Raw genomic sequence first — 16,515 nt, 5'->3', positions numbered from 1 at the left:
CAGGCGCTCCCCACAGAGCGGACGCAGCGAGACATTCTCAGCACTTGACCGCACTCTGGAGGCGGCGTGGGGTAACGGAGCACAGCTTTGTTTTCTGTGCGTTCTTCCTAACTCGAATGACATGTTTTACTAAAAGAGCTGCTAAGCGTGTGCACGGAGTTGGCTTCAGCCTTGCTCTTCTTGGTCTATGATCAGCCTAAGGTGAAAGAGCCCGCAGATTGCTTGATAGTACTTGGAATTTTATACAGAAAGGGAAGAAATCACCGAACCTTGTACGACTTCTTTAACTGGTATCAAGGTAAATTCTTACAATCGTGTGACCATTTCTCTACTCCAGACATCCTTACTTGCACAATTAAGAAGGCTGAACAACAAAGTATATGGTTGCAAGTCCATGCCAGAAGTCAAAGGACCCTGATCGTACCACTGAAATGCCTTATTAGAATTGTTTCTTCTCTGTTACCGCGCCACTCACGTGTTTTTCCTGTTTCCGCTGACGCTTTTTGCCGGCTTCGCTTTCTTCGAATGTGGTGCACCGTAGCGTAACACCAAGGAAACAGCCGTATGTAACCACGAGGAAAGGGCCTAATCAGGAACAAATATTTATTGCAGGAAGAACGTTTGCTATAGGCTTAATTCCAGTCGAAAAGTCTCAGGTGGTAATGGTGACAATAGATAGAACGCGGTGCTTGGGCTCTATGCTAGTTAAATGCTCTTTGCAGCAGGATATTTGGGGCCAAAGACCTCACAATAGCTCTAGGAATGAAAGCGACAAAATGAAGCGTTTGCACCTAGGTTTATTGAAGGCTTTAGCTGGAATCACATTAAATATCGGCAGACAGAATTAATTTACAACTGAAAAATTTGAGACGAAATAATTAGCTTTAAAGTTTCAATGCCTCCGCGGTCATTGTTGTTGTCAAACATAAAAAGCTTATTTCTTTTACTGTTGTGATTGCATATGGCACGCGGCCCACTGCGATATGCTGTTAGCTGTCTTTTTTTTTTTTGCACCCTTTCACACTCAAGTTCATCGCGTCGAAAAGAAGTATCTTTTTTATTTCTCAACAACGAAATTGCTTAGTTTTGCGGATCAAAAAACCAGCTGCTAATATTCTGCTGGGATGTGAAAACGCACAAAATGCCGGAACACATAGAATTGGAACTCGCAAATGCCAAGAATTATTAAGTAAACGATCGAAAGAGAGTGAAATGAATTGCAATTCCAATGACGCTCATTACGCATCGTATTACAAAAACGATGCTCTCTCTTACTTGGCAGAATATTGCTGCATAAAAAAGTAACCGACGAAAAATCCTACTCACAACCCTACTCTCCATAGCGAACTGGGGCTCCCGCTCAAGCATTGCACCGGTTCCCTTTGACTTTCTGCCACCATCTTTCTTTTTCACTTAGTTTACCCTGAACCCTACACAGTGCGTCCCGAAATATTATATACTGCTTTCGTCACGAGACAGAAACGCTCCTACGTGCCTCACGCTCCCAGAAAAATGTGCGCATTCAGTTTGTACACAGTTGCGTTCATAGCGCGTCAAAAGTTTAGATTGTATCCTGCTATAGACGCCGAGGGTGTCAGTGCTCCTCTACGGACATTTTACACATGGTAGGAATACAGTACACGTTAAAAAATCGCCAACATCACGAAACCAGCAACCATCTACCAGAATCGACAACTGGCGGGAAAATTACAAACCCGCACATCAGATGGTGGCGAAAAACTTTTATTGATGAGAAGGCCAAAAGTAACAAATTAAAAAGCAGCGTTGTGGGCGGCCTTCAGGCTGCCGGTAGTGGCGTCCAGGCCATGCCTAGTCGCGACGTCCTCCGCCCAGTTCACCAGCCGGAGTTGGATATCCGGCTCGGTGCTGGACAAAGCAGCCTCCCACTGCTGCGGATTGCTTAGGCGCCAAGAGGCAGGGGGCAAGTGTGCCGGGCAGGAGAATGGGACGTGAGCGTAATCGGCGCGGGAGCAGTCACATAAGCGGCAAGCCGGCGAGTACGTCCCAGGGTGGTGGAAGAGGGCAAGACGTGCAGGAGTAAGATAGGTATTGGCCTGAAGGTGGCGCTATAAGTGTTGGTGGGGCTGGGAAAGGGATTGGTGCGGAGGGGGAAGGTGAGACGAGAGAGGCGATAGTGCTGCGTGATCTCGCGGTACGTGAGGAGCGCGTCGCGCGTATCTATTCCCGGTGGGGGCGGGCTTGCTCGATCAGTCGAATCTCGAGCGATGGAATTGGCCTCCTCGTTACCAAGATGGGCCGGGTGAGCGGGCACCGAGATGATTTGGATAGGGCGAGAGGGAACGGTATCGTAACGCAAGATTCCGATGGCCGGGTGTGCCACCCGCCCAACCGCGTAGTTGTAGACCGCAGGTTTGGAGTCGCTGAAGATGTACTTCGCGGAGGTTTGCGTGATGGCAAGGGCAATAGCTGCTTCCTCGGCCTCGACAGAGGTAGAAGTGTGGACTGAGGCAGTAGTGGGTCGGAGAGAATTGTCAGTGACGGCAAGGGCATGTGCTGGGTAGCGGCGGTACGGGGCAGCATCTACGTAAGCCACGGCGGCCTGCCTTTCATACTGACGCCAGAGCGCGGAGGCTCGCGCTGCTCTACGGGAGGGGTGGTGTTCGGGATACATACTTTTAGGGAGGGATTAAAGGTTAGGAGGGGGAAGACATGGGAAGGTATGGGCAGTGATGTTGGAAGAGGAATAAGAGGGAAGAGATTAAGGGTGGGGAGAAGTGCGCGACCCGGGCGGGTGCGGGAGAGACGGAGGAGCTGGGCCGTGCGATGGGCCTCCGTCAGCTCCGTCAGGGAGTTCTAGACGCCCATCGACAGTAACCGAGCCGTCGACGATGTGGGAAGGGGCACGGCGGACTTATATGCGTGGCGAATGAGGCTGTTGACTTTGTCTTCCTCGATACGAGAAAGGTAGAGATGCGGAAGAGAATAAATGAAGCGGCTGAGAACAAAGGCCTGGACTAGGCGGCGGAGGTCGTGTTCGCGCATGCCGTGGTGGCGGTTTGCAATGCGGCGTATGAAGCGGACAGTGTGGTGTACAGTGTTTGTGAGTCGAGTGATGAGGGTGGTGTGCTTGCCATTGGACTGAAGAAAGAGTCCGAGGAAGCGGAGGGTAGAGACCAGAGGAATGGGTGTGCCGTCAAGGTAGACGGTGAGTGGAGAAGGCGACAGGGGGGGCCATCCGCCCAGGCCGAAGGAGCAAAAGCTCCGATTTCGTCGGGGAGCAGCTCAACTGCATCCACACCTGCCTGTAGAGCGGTCTCCATGTCGCCAAGATTGCCGATGGTCACCCAGAGGGTGATGTCGTCGGCGTAGAAAGCATAAGACAGAGCTGGGATAGCTCGTAGAGCACGTGCCAGCGGGAAGAGGGCGATGTTGAACAGACGAGGGGACAAGACAGAGCCTTGGGGGGTACCCTTGTTGCCAAGGGAGAAGGAAGGAGAAGAAAGTGGGCCGTATGAGATTTCGGCTGTGCGGTGGGCGAGGAACGCGGTGACGTAAGCATGGACACGGGGTCCGACATGGAGGGAGGAGAGAGCGTCCAGGATAGCGGTGTGGTGTACATTGTCGAATGCTTTAGTAAGGTCCAGCGCCAGGATAGCTCGAGTGCGTTTGTGGTGGGAGGGTTGTAGGACATCCTCGGAAAGTTGGAGCATCATATCCTGGGTGGACAGCTGGAGACGAAAACCGAACATGGAGTCCGGATAAATGTCATGATCATCGAGATAGGTCTGGAGGCGGGCCAGGATGACATGCTCGAACAGCTTGCCGAGACAGGAGGGGAGAGAGATGGGGCGGAGGTGTTCGAGAGCAATAGGTTTGCCGGGTTTGGGAATGAATGAGACACGTGCATGAGTCCAGGAGGATGGAAGGGTGTCAGCCTGCCAATGTGTATTGAGGAGATCAGTAAGGGCTTCGAGGTAGTGGGTGTCTAGGTTGCGGAGTACCTTGTTAGTGATGTCGTCCGCCCCCGGGGCCGAGTAGCGCCGCACGAACCTCGCCCACGGAGACGTCCGCCTCAAGGTCAGGGTTTTGAGAGCCGGAGTAGGTGGGAAGCGGAGTAGGTAGGTCGGTGCAGAAGTAGTGATCCCGGAGGGCCGCTAGGAAGTCAGTATCGGTGAGTGGGGAGGAATGAAGGAGATGCGAGATATCCTTGCGCTGGGAAGCTTTACTGTGTGTAAGGTCTAGCAGCACCCTGAGAAGCGACCACGTGTCGCGGAGGCCCAGGTTGCCTGCCATGCGGTCGCAGGTCTGGCCTCACTGTTATCTAACGAGAGAGGCGCAGTGCTCCTACATGTCCAACGCGAGTCGGGCCAAACGGAGGCGCAGGCGGCGATTGTATTTCTGAGCCTGCGACCGGCGGTGGACAGCGTGATAGGCCTCCCAAAGGTGCAGCAGACGGCTGTCTGCCGTAGGGAAGTGTGGTGCTGCAGGGAGTGTGGATGTGGCAGTATGGACGTCCGCCAAAAGGGTCTCGGTCCATGCAGAGAGATCGGTGATAGGAGCAGAAGAGGAAGTAGAGAGACGAGTGGAGCGAAAGCGGTCCCAGTCGACTATCTTGGTCAGACGACTAGAGGCGCGAGCAAGACGCGAGTGGGAAAGTTGTACAGAGGACGTAGTGATCGCTACCGAGGAAGACCCCTGTATTAGTCCAGGTCGGATTGGCGACATTTTTGGTGAGGGTAAGGTCCGGATTGGTGTATCGTTGAACACTAGATCCGATCCTGGTGGGGCAAGTGAAGTCATGAAGGACCGAAAGGCACTCGTTGTGGATGAAAGTCCAGAGTGAGTGGCCTTTGCGAGTGTTCTGGGGATAGTCCCAGCTGGTATGTGGGGCATTGAAGTCACCAAGGACGACCAGGGCATTGCGGCCAGCTCAGGAAAGCGCTCTGCGGAGGACGAGGAGGAGAGGAGCTGAAGGGGCTTTGGGAGGACTGTACACATTGAGAACAAAGAGGCTTGTCTCAGTGCGACGGCGAGAAAGGATTTCAAGGAGGAGATGGGCACAGTCCGAGACGTCCAACTGGTGCTGCACGGCAGCAAGGTTGCGCTGCACCAGTGTGGTAACGTTTGGGTGGACCCCAGAAGAAGGATGGAAGGAGGTGTAGTCGCGCAGTTTCACGGGAGTAAGGGGTTCCTGGAGTGCTAGGACGGAGGGGAGAGTGTTGGGAGGGATGTTCTGGAGGTGGAGCTGCAGGGTGTTCCGCTTGCTGCGGAACCCCCGACAGTTCCACTGCCGGAAATTAAGGCCCGTGGGGTGTCTGGCCATGATGGATGGCGGACTCCCCCGACAGAGTTGGGGTAGGTGCCGGGGTGAGTGGGGCAGGGAGCGACAGGCGTGCGACGGTGGCCTCAGTCGCGCTTTGGCGGGTTTCTAAGGCCGCGACCCTGGTATCATAGTGCGGTAAGGTGGGATTCGATGGCGGCCACACGGGTGTCTATACTGGCGACGCGCTCCTCAAGTCCCGCAAAGCGGGCCATGACGCGCTTCTCAAACGCCTCCAAGAAGGAGGTTGTTTGACGAATCACGTCACGCTCGGGCGCGACAGGGTCGGAGGAAGGTGATCGGCATTTCAGCGGGGGACTGCGGTTGGGAGAGGAGGCGCGCGATGATGCAGCCGAGGATGCCGTATTCATCGGGTCCACAGCTAGCGACGGCGGCTGCGGAGGTGCGGGAGCTGGGGAAGTAGGAGGAGAAGCGGGGGAGGACAGACGCACTAGCGCGGCCTGCAGCTGGCACGACAGCTCCTGAATTTGGAGCTGCTGGGCAGCGATAGTGGCTTCGAGGGCCGCGGTTTGGGGGTCCGACGTGTGAGGCTGCGGTTTCCAGCTTACCGGTGATGCGGTGGTGGTGGCGGGGGCAGTGGACGCCTCGGACCTAGACAGAGGCGGGACGGAGACGGATCGGTGGCGGCTGGCCGACTGGGCACCACTGGAGACAGAGTGGCGGCGGGGGCCGGAAGGCCGGGAGGTCTTGATGATGGGCACGGTGGGCGGCGCTGGTGGGGGAGGCTGGTGCTTGGAGGTGGCTGGGGGTGATGACGGGCCGTTCCGCTCGAACCGGAGCCCGCACGGGCGCGAGCCCGTGACGTGGGCTCCAGTGCAGAGGATGCAGCAGGGGACGCAGGTCGGGGGCTCGACTGGCTTGTGGGCCTGGCCGCAGCGGTGACAGAGGGCGGACTTGGGATTGGTGCAGACATCCGCTCGGTGGCCTCCTGGCCACCGAGCAGAGCCCAGCAGTTCGTGCAGGCCTCGGCTCTCGGGCGGAACGGGTGGCAGCGGTAGACCCCGCAGTTGAAGACGATGGTGGAGGGAAGAGTAGAAGCGCCGACGAAGGTGATGAGGATGGACTGGGAGTGCCCCCATCTGGCGTGCGTCAGCGATGGCGTAGGGGGTGTTCACGTTCATTGACTCGAGGTCTTGGACGATCTCGTCCTGGGTTTGGGAGTCCACTGCGTTGTGTAGGATGCCGCGGAGCGCGTTGTCGGGTGCGGCCATGTAGGCACGCAGGGGGTAAGATATGGCACCCAGGCGGAGTTCCGAGACCCGGAGGTAGAGGCGAGCGCGCGGCTCAGATGGGGTGCTGACAGTAAGGGAGTTGTAGGGGTTTATCCGTACACGGTCAGCGGTGCGTGCGGTGGCGTAGTCGATGGTCGCACGAGTGCAAAGGATTTGGAGCAGGGCTCCGTTAGTGGTTGTGCGGAGGTCAAGCCCTCCTCCCGGTCTGTAGACGATCTAGAAGTCCTCCGCTGGGAGGCGAGGTAGGGGAGCGTGACGACGGAGAGTGGTAGTGCAGGCAGTCTTGAATGGTGTCGAGGCAGGCGGTGGCGAGACGATGGGCTGGTGGGCCGCGGCAGCACGGTGTGCTTTCACGGCACGGACCCGGCGTGAGTCAGCTTCCACCTCGGTAGGCATGATGGAGGCGTCTGCGACTTGATATTCCATGTCGGCGTTTCAGCTGTATCGACGTAGGCGACGAAATCGGGCGGCGTCGACAGCAGGCGTTGCGCGGAACGCAGCTCCCGCGTAGGCAGAGTCTGTTTCAATATGGCGGTCGGTGGGAAACGGCGAGAAGGCCGCTTCCGATATGACTCCCAACGATAGCGGCCCGGGCAAGGGCGGTCGGTGAAGGTCGCGTCGTCTCGGTGGTTACGGAGCGCGCTGACGACACGTCCGTTCACTTCGGCTGACTCGTTCTTCTCCCGCATATCAGGTATCCTTTCATACACAAAAAAGTGACATCAAGATAAAGCATCTAATTGAAAACGCAAAACTGATTGTAGGAAATAAAATTCATTATCCACCCAATCCGTAGAGGGTTTGCTCAGGCGTGGTGTTTTATTTTCTCGTATGTGCTGCTCTTCAAAGAGTTCCATGACCAAGCACAGTAGCAGGTCGGTTCGCCTCCTGGGTTTATGACGGCTTTCATCGTGTTCTGCTGGACGGACCTGTATAGAGACCTACAAAGGCTCGCATTGGACCTCAACCGCTCTCACTCCCTTTCAGCAACAATCCATAGTGCCTCCGCTAAGAGGCCGTGCAGCTGTCGGCCGGTCATAACGCTCTTCATGATGCCCCAAACATTCTCAATAACATTTGGTCAGGGGACTGAGCTGGCCATTCCAGCACTGCGATGTCGCGGAGCTCAAGAAATGCAGCAAGACTTTTCGATTTTTGATATGGGGGAATTATCATGCTGCAGAATAAAGTCGCTGTCCGGAAATGGTCCTCCTAGAAGGTACGGGAAGAGCACATCGTCCATTATTGACCAGTAGGCCTCTCCATTGAAGCGGCTCTCTGGGAGAACCAGGGGGCCCAGGCCTTCGGCGGTCACAGCGAACCTGCCGCTGGGAGCGACTTGCTCCATGTACTCATGCATATACCTGCAGAAAACGAAAAAAAATTGTTAGCATTGGTATAAAATGCAGGCGCAACCGGTAAGCTAGAAGTAACAAAAATATGAATTACTATCTTTTAGGATTGTCTAGCGCTCATTACCGGGTCACCTAACACAATCATACAAAAATTGCGAACAAGGGCATTCTTTTAAGAATTTAATTCTTTTGAGAGATGGTCAAATATTCCGAGACTCAGGCAAGGCATGATTCCTACGTATGCCACAGTGTAAAAAATGGCTCTCTATCGGCACCTATTTCTTGATGAATGAATAAATGAATGAATGAATGAACTTTGTTTCCATCATAATGGGGCCTCACGGTCGAGGCGCAGCAATTACGAGGGGGTGCCTCCCAGCCGGCTCTCAGCACCGGAGACCGCGGAGACAGTCTTGTAGTAAGCTGCCTCCGCGTGACGGATGAGTCTTTGCTGATCCGGGTCGTGGCTCCGGATCAGCTCTTCCCAGGTGGCAAGGTCTGGGATGCTTTGTGAATTAGCCCCAGTGATATTGCGAAGTCATTCTGTGGCAGCTACAGCAGAGCTCAGGCTCCCGAGTGTCTTCATCGTGCAGTATACAGTATGGAAAGAATCTGTGGACCTGAAGCCTCATCCAGGCCTTGCACTCCTTTGAAAAGACTGACCTATCCGGAAGTCAGAGTGTTCTCTTATCCAGTCTAGGTGTGTCGGTTATTTCTTCATACGGCGTGAGAGGGTTTTATTCCCACTCAGAGGCACTTCCAGAGCAGCTCAGGTGTATAATTCTCGAGCTAGGCTGTGAGCAGCATCATTCACGGGAATGCCATCATGAGCAGCAACCCATATGAGGAAGACCTCTCGGCTTGAGAGGTATCTTCTTAGTAATTCTGGCGGCTTGACTGGAGACCACCCCCTTACAAAAGTTGTGAACAGCTGCCTTACTGTCAGACAAGATGATCTTGGCTTTTGGTACTGACGCACGCTAGGGCAATAGCAGCCTCCTCTGCCACTAACGTATTCCTAATATTAATCGATGCTACAGTCACTTTCTCCCCATAGCCATATTTCTTGATGAACAAGATCTGCGCGATTTAAATGTACGCGCCAGCTTATAACATTCGATGTTAATAGATTTCAGCCGTAATTGCCACAAACTCTGAAACTCCAGTTATTATAGTTGCAACGTTCATCATGGATTATACCTATGCCGTTATTTTAGATAATTTGTTTATTTTCGACGAAGTTTAACATAATATTTTGCTTAATGTACGCGCTTTGCAAAACTACAATTGTCAGGCCACTGCAAAAATCATTCTTGACACTTCTTAGAACAAGCATATTAATGTTTAAAGCTTAATAACAGTAAATACTAGTGTCTAAAATTATCCTTCATTTTAGGATACGATTGCTTAAATGATTCCACTTACTGGCAGTTCTCAGGCCGCCAGGCTCGCTGACGCTGGTCCCACCTGGTCGTGAAAGCAGACTCGTCAGTAAAGACGACCTTGCCCCAGTGCTCCGCTGTCCATGGCTCATGATCTCGGGCGAATGCTAGGTGCTTCTCCTTGTCCTTCTCGCTCACAAGTGGCTTCTGTGCAGCTATTCTTGAGGCCAGCCGCGCGCAGGCGACGCTTCACTGTTGCGTTCGACACACCCAGAAGCCCGACAGCGTTCTTAATTTCAGTCGCACTGGCAGCGGGCTTGTCCACAGCGGTCGCAACGATGTTCTTGTCGTCGTCTTCATTGGTGACTTTAGTATGGCCTGTCCGTGGATGATCCTTGATTCTTCGCTCCTTTCGGCATGCCCGAACGATCCGGTTCTATGGCGAAAGTGGCCGATTCGTTAGCATTGATATCCTCCTCCGAGAGCATGCTTGCATGCATAGCGCTACAATTCGCCATCGTCTCGGAACGCGAGACATTGCTTGCTCTCCTAAGGTTCGGCAAAAAATGACACATTCCTCGACTGTCACACCGCTTTTATTACTGAGACAGCATAAAAAATAAGCAAGAAATGAAAAAAAGTGACATCACTACTTTTAAAACTGACAGCTTTACGTTTGTCAGCCGATGAACATAAAGAATGTGCTGTGGATCGTGCATTCACAAATCATCCGAGAATCGTGCAGTAGTACAGAGCAGTCGCTTAGCTTGGCACTTATTTGCAGCAGCTTATCAGCCGCGCCAGCGGATGAGAGATTGCCGTGCCCAAGCTAACTCCCTCTTCCATAGGACTGAACAACGCGCTGCAGTCAGTAACATGCGACAATGCCATCTCGACGCGTCGCTGCCAGCGCACATTTAGGTGCGCTTCCCAGCAAAGCAAGCACGGTGCGCTTCCGCGCTGTAGCAGACGACACGAAGAACCGCCTCCATTCTCCTGTGCGCGGCGCCACATTGTTTCGATGCGGCCACGCTTCGCCGCGTTCGCACGTATTATGAACGACCTTGCACATGAGTGTCATATGGACGCGACACAGTTGCAAAATCAGGAATAGCCGCACTCTTTTCTTTTCTTAAACAAGTTTCCGTGGTTGCTACAACGTCGAATTTCTGCCGATCCTTTGATAAAATGAAGGGAATAAGATCATTTCTTTTTCTTGTGCATCCAACATTACAGTGAAAAATTTGCGTACTCCTATCGCATAACAGTTGATCGGCTTTTGCTATTGTGAATATCATGGTTGTTCTGAAAGGCAGTCTTGAAGTCTCATGAGTACCTACGCTAGCTTCGTGAGGTCATCCTTACATGTGGTGTGCATGAACTTCGACTTCTCTGATTTTCTTGCCTAGACTTTTCCTTCTGAGACGACGACGAATATCCAGCTTTCCTTCTGTCTTTTTTCTCTGCGTGACTTTACTTAGCGAAACCTTTTTCTCAATGCAAAAGAGCTCGTTCGCAGACACGGGGCATTTGTTTCGAAACCAAGCATTGTTGAGTTAAGCCTGTTCTTTGTTTATATTTTGCTTAATTTGGTACCGCGTAACGCACAGACCGCGACAGAAATTATGCCACGAGGTTTGGAGCATTGTTGGCCTTTGTCAGTACGCAGTGCACAACTTCCAAGCGTTCATATAAAAACTCAACATGTAAACAGTCGGCAGTTGTTCCCACTACTCTCTGTACGTTGTCGTTTCAGCAACAGGGATACCTTTCAATTCAATGTTGTCCCCCCCCCCATCTCGAGTGTTACTGCAACTCTATCAGCTGTTTTCCTATCAGCTAATTATTTATTTATCTTCATGTGCTCTTTCTGGCACTCTAGAGTGCGACTTCTTGCATCATTTAGCTCTTGGCGTAGCCATTTTGTGTAATTTTTTTTAGTTCATCAAACGTGTCACTTGTAAAACTTACAGATGCGCTGAGGGATGTACGCTCGGCTTTTATAGCATTGTTGATGGAATGCACAGTTTTCACATCAGCCCTGATATCAGACAAGGCACCAAGGAACTCAGTTGTCATCTCTAGCAGTACTTTTCCGCTATTCTTAACAGTATTGGGTGCTTTTTCGCTCAAAGCATTCACGAGATCTGTCAGGGCATCTAGCTTTTTTTCCATTTCGTCGCCTTGGATACTCTTTTCGTATGTGGATGGTTTTATAACAACAATAAAGGTAAAGCTTCAAGAGACAAGTTGGGTTCAGAGCAGATCGGGAGCCGTAAATGAAAATTGTGCTAGATTGCACGAAACTGAAAATCTTCCGCTTCAAGTGTACAGAAAAAAACGGCTAGCAGTAGTCGAAAAGCGGCTGCGCGGTGCTCTTTGAACCTTTTGAATGCTGTCGGTCGGCGCTTGCTTGCTTTTATACTCGATGTAGGCGTCACCACGCGCTTCGTCAGCGTAGTCGACATCACGTGGTGCGAAGCAATCGGCACCCAGGTAGTGGTGCGCCTGCGCGTCGTCTGCATTTGTGCCTCCAATCAGCGCACGCCATTCCTTTTACTGCGGTCGCGGCCGCGCGTGCCCAGTCATGGAGGTGATCTGCGATGGGTGCACACTTTAGTCAACCCGAGATAGCTGATGGCTTCGTGTGCGCTGTGCTTTCACACGCCTAGTTGGCGCTGAAGCGAGCGGTGACCCGAAAGGAAATTCGTTCGCCGTTGCTGCCGCTGGTCAGCACGTCAGCATCCAGATAGCCACTTTGCGTAGACATCGAGTGAGATGCGTTCATGTTTGCCTGTGCGCGCGTCACACCATGCTTGTAATTTGTTTAGTACGCGAACATTAACAGTAGTTTAGACTGCCGATAAAACTAACATTCTTAATTATTCGTATTCCTGTCTAGTACTCTGCTACCACAATCAGTGCTTCGTTTTTCGAGCAAAACTGAGACTTTGTTTTGCACTCATTTGTGCGTAACTCCTATCAGACATTGTGTTAGAAATGGTCTCGTTCTTTCTGCGGGAAAACTTCCTAAAAGCCTAAAATGCCGCACAGTGCATGCAATAGGAATTGCAATGGTAAAGTCAGACCGTTCGCACACATGCGATTTGCTGTGCAGCCACTGCTACTGTACATATCTCACCAAGCGGTTCACGTGGGCAACTACTACCACCCTCTCGAGGCACCGGCAGAACACGTGAAGAAGTTCGATCACATCCGGGACATGGGGCGACGCATGCACGCCGGTGAGTCTTCATTCTGACGTCACTGAAACAACACTCGCGAACATTACTCGACGACTCTCAGATGAGTGGCGTTCTTTAATAGCTTGAACCGCAGCAATGATACTACCCAAGAAGCAGACGACACCGAAACCTCTTACCTATAGAGAGCAAGGTTAGAAACAGGGATAAGGTGCCTCGGAAATGCTGGCCAACATTTCGATAGGAGGACCTATCCTCGTCAAAGGCGGCTTCGTCATCGTCGGCATGTTAGTTTTAACGGGTTAATAGAGTGACTTCAAGTGCGGTTGCTGTTGATGGTGGCTGGCTGTAAAGGGAGAGGCTGCAAAGAAAATGAGCACTGTCACCTGACGTGTGTAAGCGTGGTTTCTAAGACGAGGGTACAACAGCAGCAGAGTGACAAGGTGGGAAGAAAAAGAAGAGGAAAAGACCAAGAAGGCAAAAATGAAAAAGAAATAGGAAAAGAAAAAGAGGGGCCTTGGAAGGTGTAGGGGGAGCGATAGGTTAGGGATCCTTCAGTGGTGTCGTTGGCGGAATGCTTTTGTGGATTTAGAATAGTCGGTGAGTCGGTCAGTGCGCGGGTTACAAGAAAGGTAGAAAAATACATGAGTTGAAAGAATGACTTGAGTAGCGTAGCAGCAATGCGCTGGCTAATTTTGAAGGACTTCAGATGGCGACAACGAATATGGGTTACAATGCATGGGGTAGCTTGAAGGCAGCGGCTTGGTCTTTCAAGGGACGTCAGCCTCAGTAGCTCAACGTAGGCGTCGTCACGGCGGTATACATATGTGGCGATACGCTGTGTGGCTGAGGCCGTGAAACAGGTATCCTGGCCTCCGGGTCTTTGGAATGTGTTGGTGAGGGTGTTTCAAGAAATATCTATATTATACAAAAAGGGGAGGGACCAAAAGCGGTATAACAAATATGAGGGTGACATTAACAAAAGCGGGAAGGGGGTAAGTGCGTATGAGAAAAGGGGGCGTACAGTTGTTATATGCATAAAAACGTGGAACAGTAAAACAGTGGAACAGTGGAAGGGGAGACGCAGGGAAAATGTGGAAATGGGAGATTGGGTGAGGTTACGAATTAAGGTTATCTGGCGACATAATGTGTTTCGTGTCTTCGTTGTTGATATGGTAATTTCGGATTTACGTTGCAGCTTTTAGCGATCCTAAGTGGCCACGTGCCAAATTAATTCCCGTCGGGTGTAGGCATTTAAGCTTGTGTATGATGTATGATTCCGTATAGTTCATCTCGCGAAGTGAACGGAAATTTGTTTTTACCATATAGAGCCTTGGTTTGTCGAATATATGACCATGTTCGTTGAACAAGGCTGGCTACTGCTCTAGCTAAATCGGGTTTTGTGTCTCCGCGGTCACCGTTGAGCCTTTATGAATTTATTTTCCTGTCTCACCTATATATTCTTCGCTACATGTGGCACATTCTAGACTGTAATAATAATAATATTTAGGGTTTTACATGCCAAAACCACTTTCTGATTATGAGGCACGCCGTAGTGGAGGACTCCGGAAATTCTGACCACCTGGGGTTCTTTAACGTGCACCTAAATCTAAGCGCGCGGATGTTTTCGCATTTCGCCCCCATCGAAATGCGGCCGCCGTGGCCGGGATTCGATCCCGCGACCTCGTGCTCAGCAGCCCAACACCATAGCCACTGAGCAACGACGGCGGGTATTCTAGACTGTAGACTACGTCGCTTGATGTACAGGTACCTTGTGTGAGTAATGTGACACTGTACTTTTTACTGTAGCAGTATATTGAATGCGTTTGCATGTAGAGCACCTGGGGTGGCCACATGGACCGGACACTGTGTTTGTCCTTAGTTTGGCATGCACAAGAATATCCTTAAAATTAGTGTTGCGTCTGTAGGTTACTCTGCGCGGGTCGGGAAAAATTCTAAGTTTCTAGTCGCTGGTGAGAATTGGCTAGTATTTACTGAGGATGTTGTTCAGGTTTGGGAGTGCGTTTGAAAATTTAGTCTAAGCAAAGGCGTTGTTACCCTTGTGATCCTAGAGCGGTGCTTGAGGTCCTCGGCTCGATCAAGTTTGGTTGCGTCGGTGTAGGCTTTTTGAAGCTCAGTGTGGATCGTTAGCCCCGCTTTGGTTACTAGCACCACGTACCCTTCTCGAGCAGTTTGGACAGAGGGTGATGAGCTTCGAAAGCGCTCACACGTCCTGCGAAGCTTCGCCTTTCGTCTGGCCAGTCACCGTCTACGATGTCCGCTGAAACAGAAGTTTGTAGAGCCACACTGGCGTCATGTACATCCGTTGCAAACACAGGCGACGGAAGCAACTGAGGCATGCTATGGACGCGCCACCACGTGATAAAACATGTCAGCGGGATCGCGGGGAAAATGGTCAACCACAATACGGTAACAAAGGGACCTATTATATGCCCCTTCTTGGAATATAATAAGTTTCTCACACGTTATCTGCGCACATTTAGCCGAACACACACGCAAACTTACGCCCGCGCTATCGCCAACGTGTCAAGAATAAGGGAACGGGCGCGCACCTGAATCCCGCTGCACCAAGGCATTGGAGACCGGTGACAGCACCGACACCACACCAATGTTCGAAGCTGAACTTTTCGTAATTGACCACACAGTAGGCGAGTGACTAGGAATATTACATATTTGTTATAAGATATTATAACGCACACAACATCCGCTTTACGAGCCCATGTATGCAGCAAGAACAAATCTATCGCAAATGAGTAAACCCGCGAGCAATCAGACAAAGTAAGTAGATATTGACCGCACTAAAGAACTTTAGTAAATCAGAAACGTGACAAGCCTCTGCTTAAAATTATTTGCTAAATAAGGAGCGAAGAGCTAAACGCAGTGATACTGATCCATTTCATAAGCGAAAAGTTAGGACAGCTTGGAATACACTTTAGAGCGATGTCGTAAACCTCTACCCCGCAATGCATTTGTCGTGTCCGTGAGCAAAAATGTGGGCCGATCCCGAATGTTGTGCAAATAATAACGAATAACGGATAAAGTAAAAAATCCAGTATTCAATGGATGTATTGTGTTTGTGCGTCAAAAATTAAGAAAAGGTGAGCGTGGGCCAATCCCGCAGATAGTGCAGTACCGGGCCGACCTGCGGCGAAGCAGGCTTCGAGTACTTCGGAAGTAGTAATAATAATAATAATAATAATAATAATAATAATAATAATAATAATAATATTAATACAGAATATAAGTCTATCAAGATACATCGTTTGAAGTCGATGAGTTTACTTAAATCGTTTGTGACAGCACTGGACTCACGAGCAGGAGGCATCATCATATATGCAAGGGAAAAATGTAGGAATAACCATGCAATCTTGACTCCCAAGAGTACAATGCCACTGAGGGTGGGTATGTCTGTGCCATACAAACGAAAGACAGAATTGTGATATCCACTGTGTATTTATGTCCAGGCACACCCAAGTGTGATATCGAGAAGTTCATGACCACTTATATATATATGACCACTTATATGAAACTTTATATGGTTTAACCGGGATGACCCGTGTGATCATCTATCTTTATCAAGTGGGCTCGTCGGCTGGCCGCCAGTCAACATGACCAACCCGTTGCTTTTTTACATGCAGTTTTTCCTGTTCGGCACGACAGCGGTCAGCGCATTGCAAGATTCAACGCCCTTGCTCATGACCACGGCAGGTTTCTACGGAGACTGCGCATACGCACCGCCACACCATGAAGATCGCTGGGTGTCAATGCGTCCAGACCCATCGACATCATAAAAAGCGCATAGAAGAAGCCAGCTGCCACCGGAACCTTCCAGTGGGCTCGTCGGCTGGCCGCCAGTCAACATGACCAACCCGTTGCTTTTTTACATGCAGTTTTTCCTGTTCGGCACGACAGCGGTCAGCGCATTGCAAGATTCAACGCCCTTGCGCATGACCATGGCAGGTTTCTACGGAGACTGCGCATACGCACCGCCACACCATG

At 51.1% G+C, this 16,515-nt stretch overlaps 1 protein-coding gene across 1 annotated transcript in view; it reads left to right on the top strand.

The window, feature by feature from the left end:
* The window catches only part of LOC142567763 (arylsulfatase B-like), a 267,603-nt gene that overhangs the window by 70,923 nt on the left and 180,165 nt on the right, over positions 1-16,515 (top strand). The window contains exon 5 of the mRNA XM_075677931.1: positions 12,411-12,537. Within this exon, the coding sequence (XP_075534046.1) occupies positions 12,411-12,537 (127 nt within the window). The remainder of the gene's footprint in view (positions 1-12,410; positions 12,538-16,515) is intronic.

The sequence above is a fragment of the Dermacentor variabilis genome, unplaced genomic scaffold (genome assembly GCF_050947875.1).
Source record: "Dermacentor variabilis isolate Ectoservices unplaced genomic scaffold, ASM5094787v1 scaffold_14, whole genome shotgun sequence".
Classification (NCBI taxonomy): Eukaryota; Metazoa; Arthropoda; class Arachnida; order Ixodida; family Ixodidae; genus Dermacentor; species Dermacentor variabilis.
The sequence above is the reverse complement of the archived record's forward strand: the minus strand, read 5'-3'. Positions and strand labels throughout refer to the sequence as shown.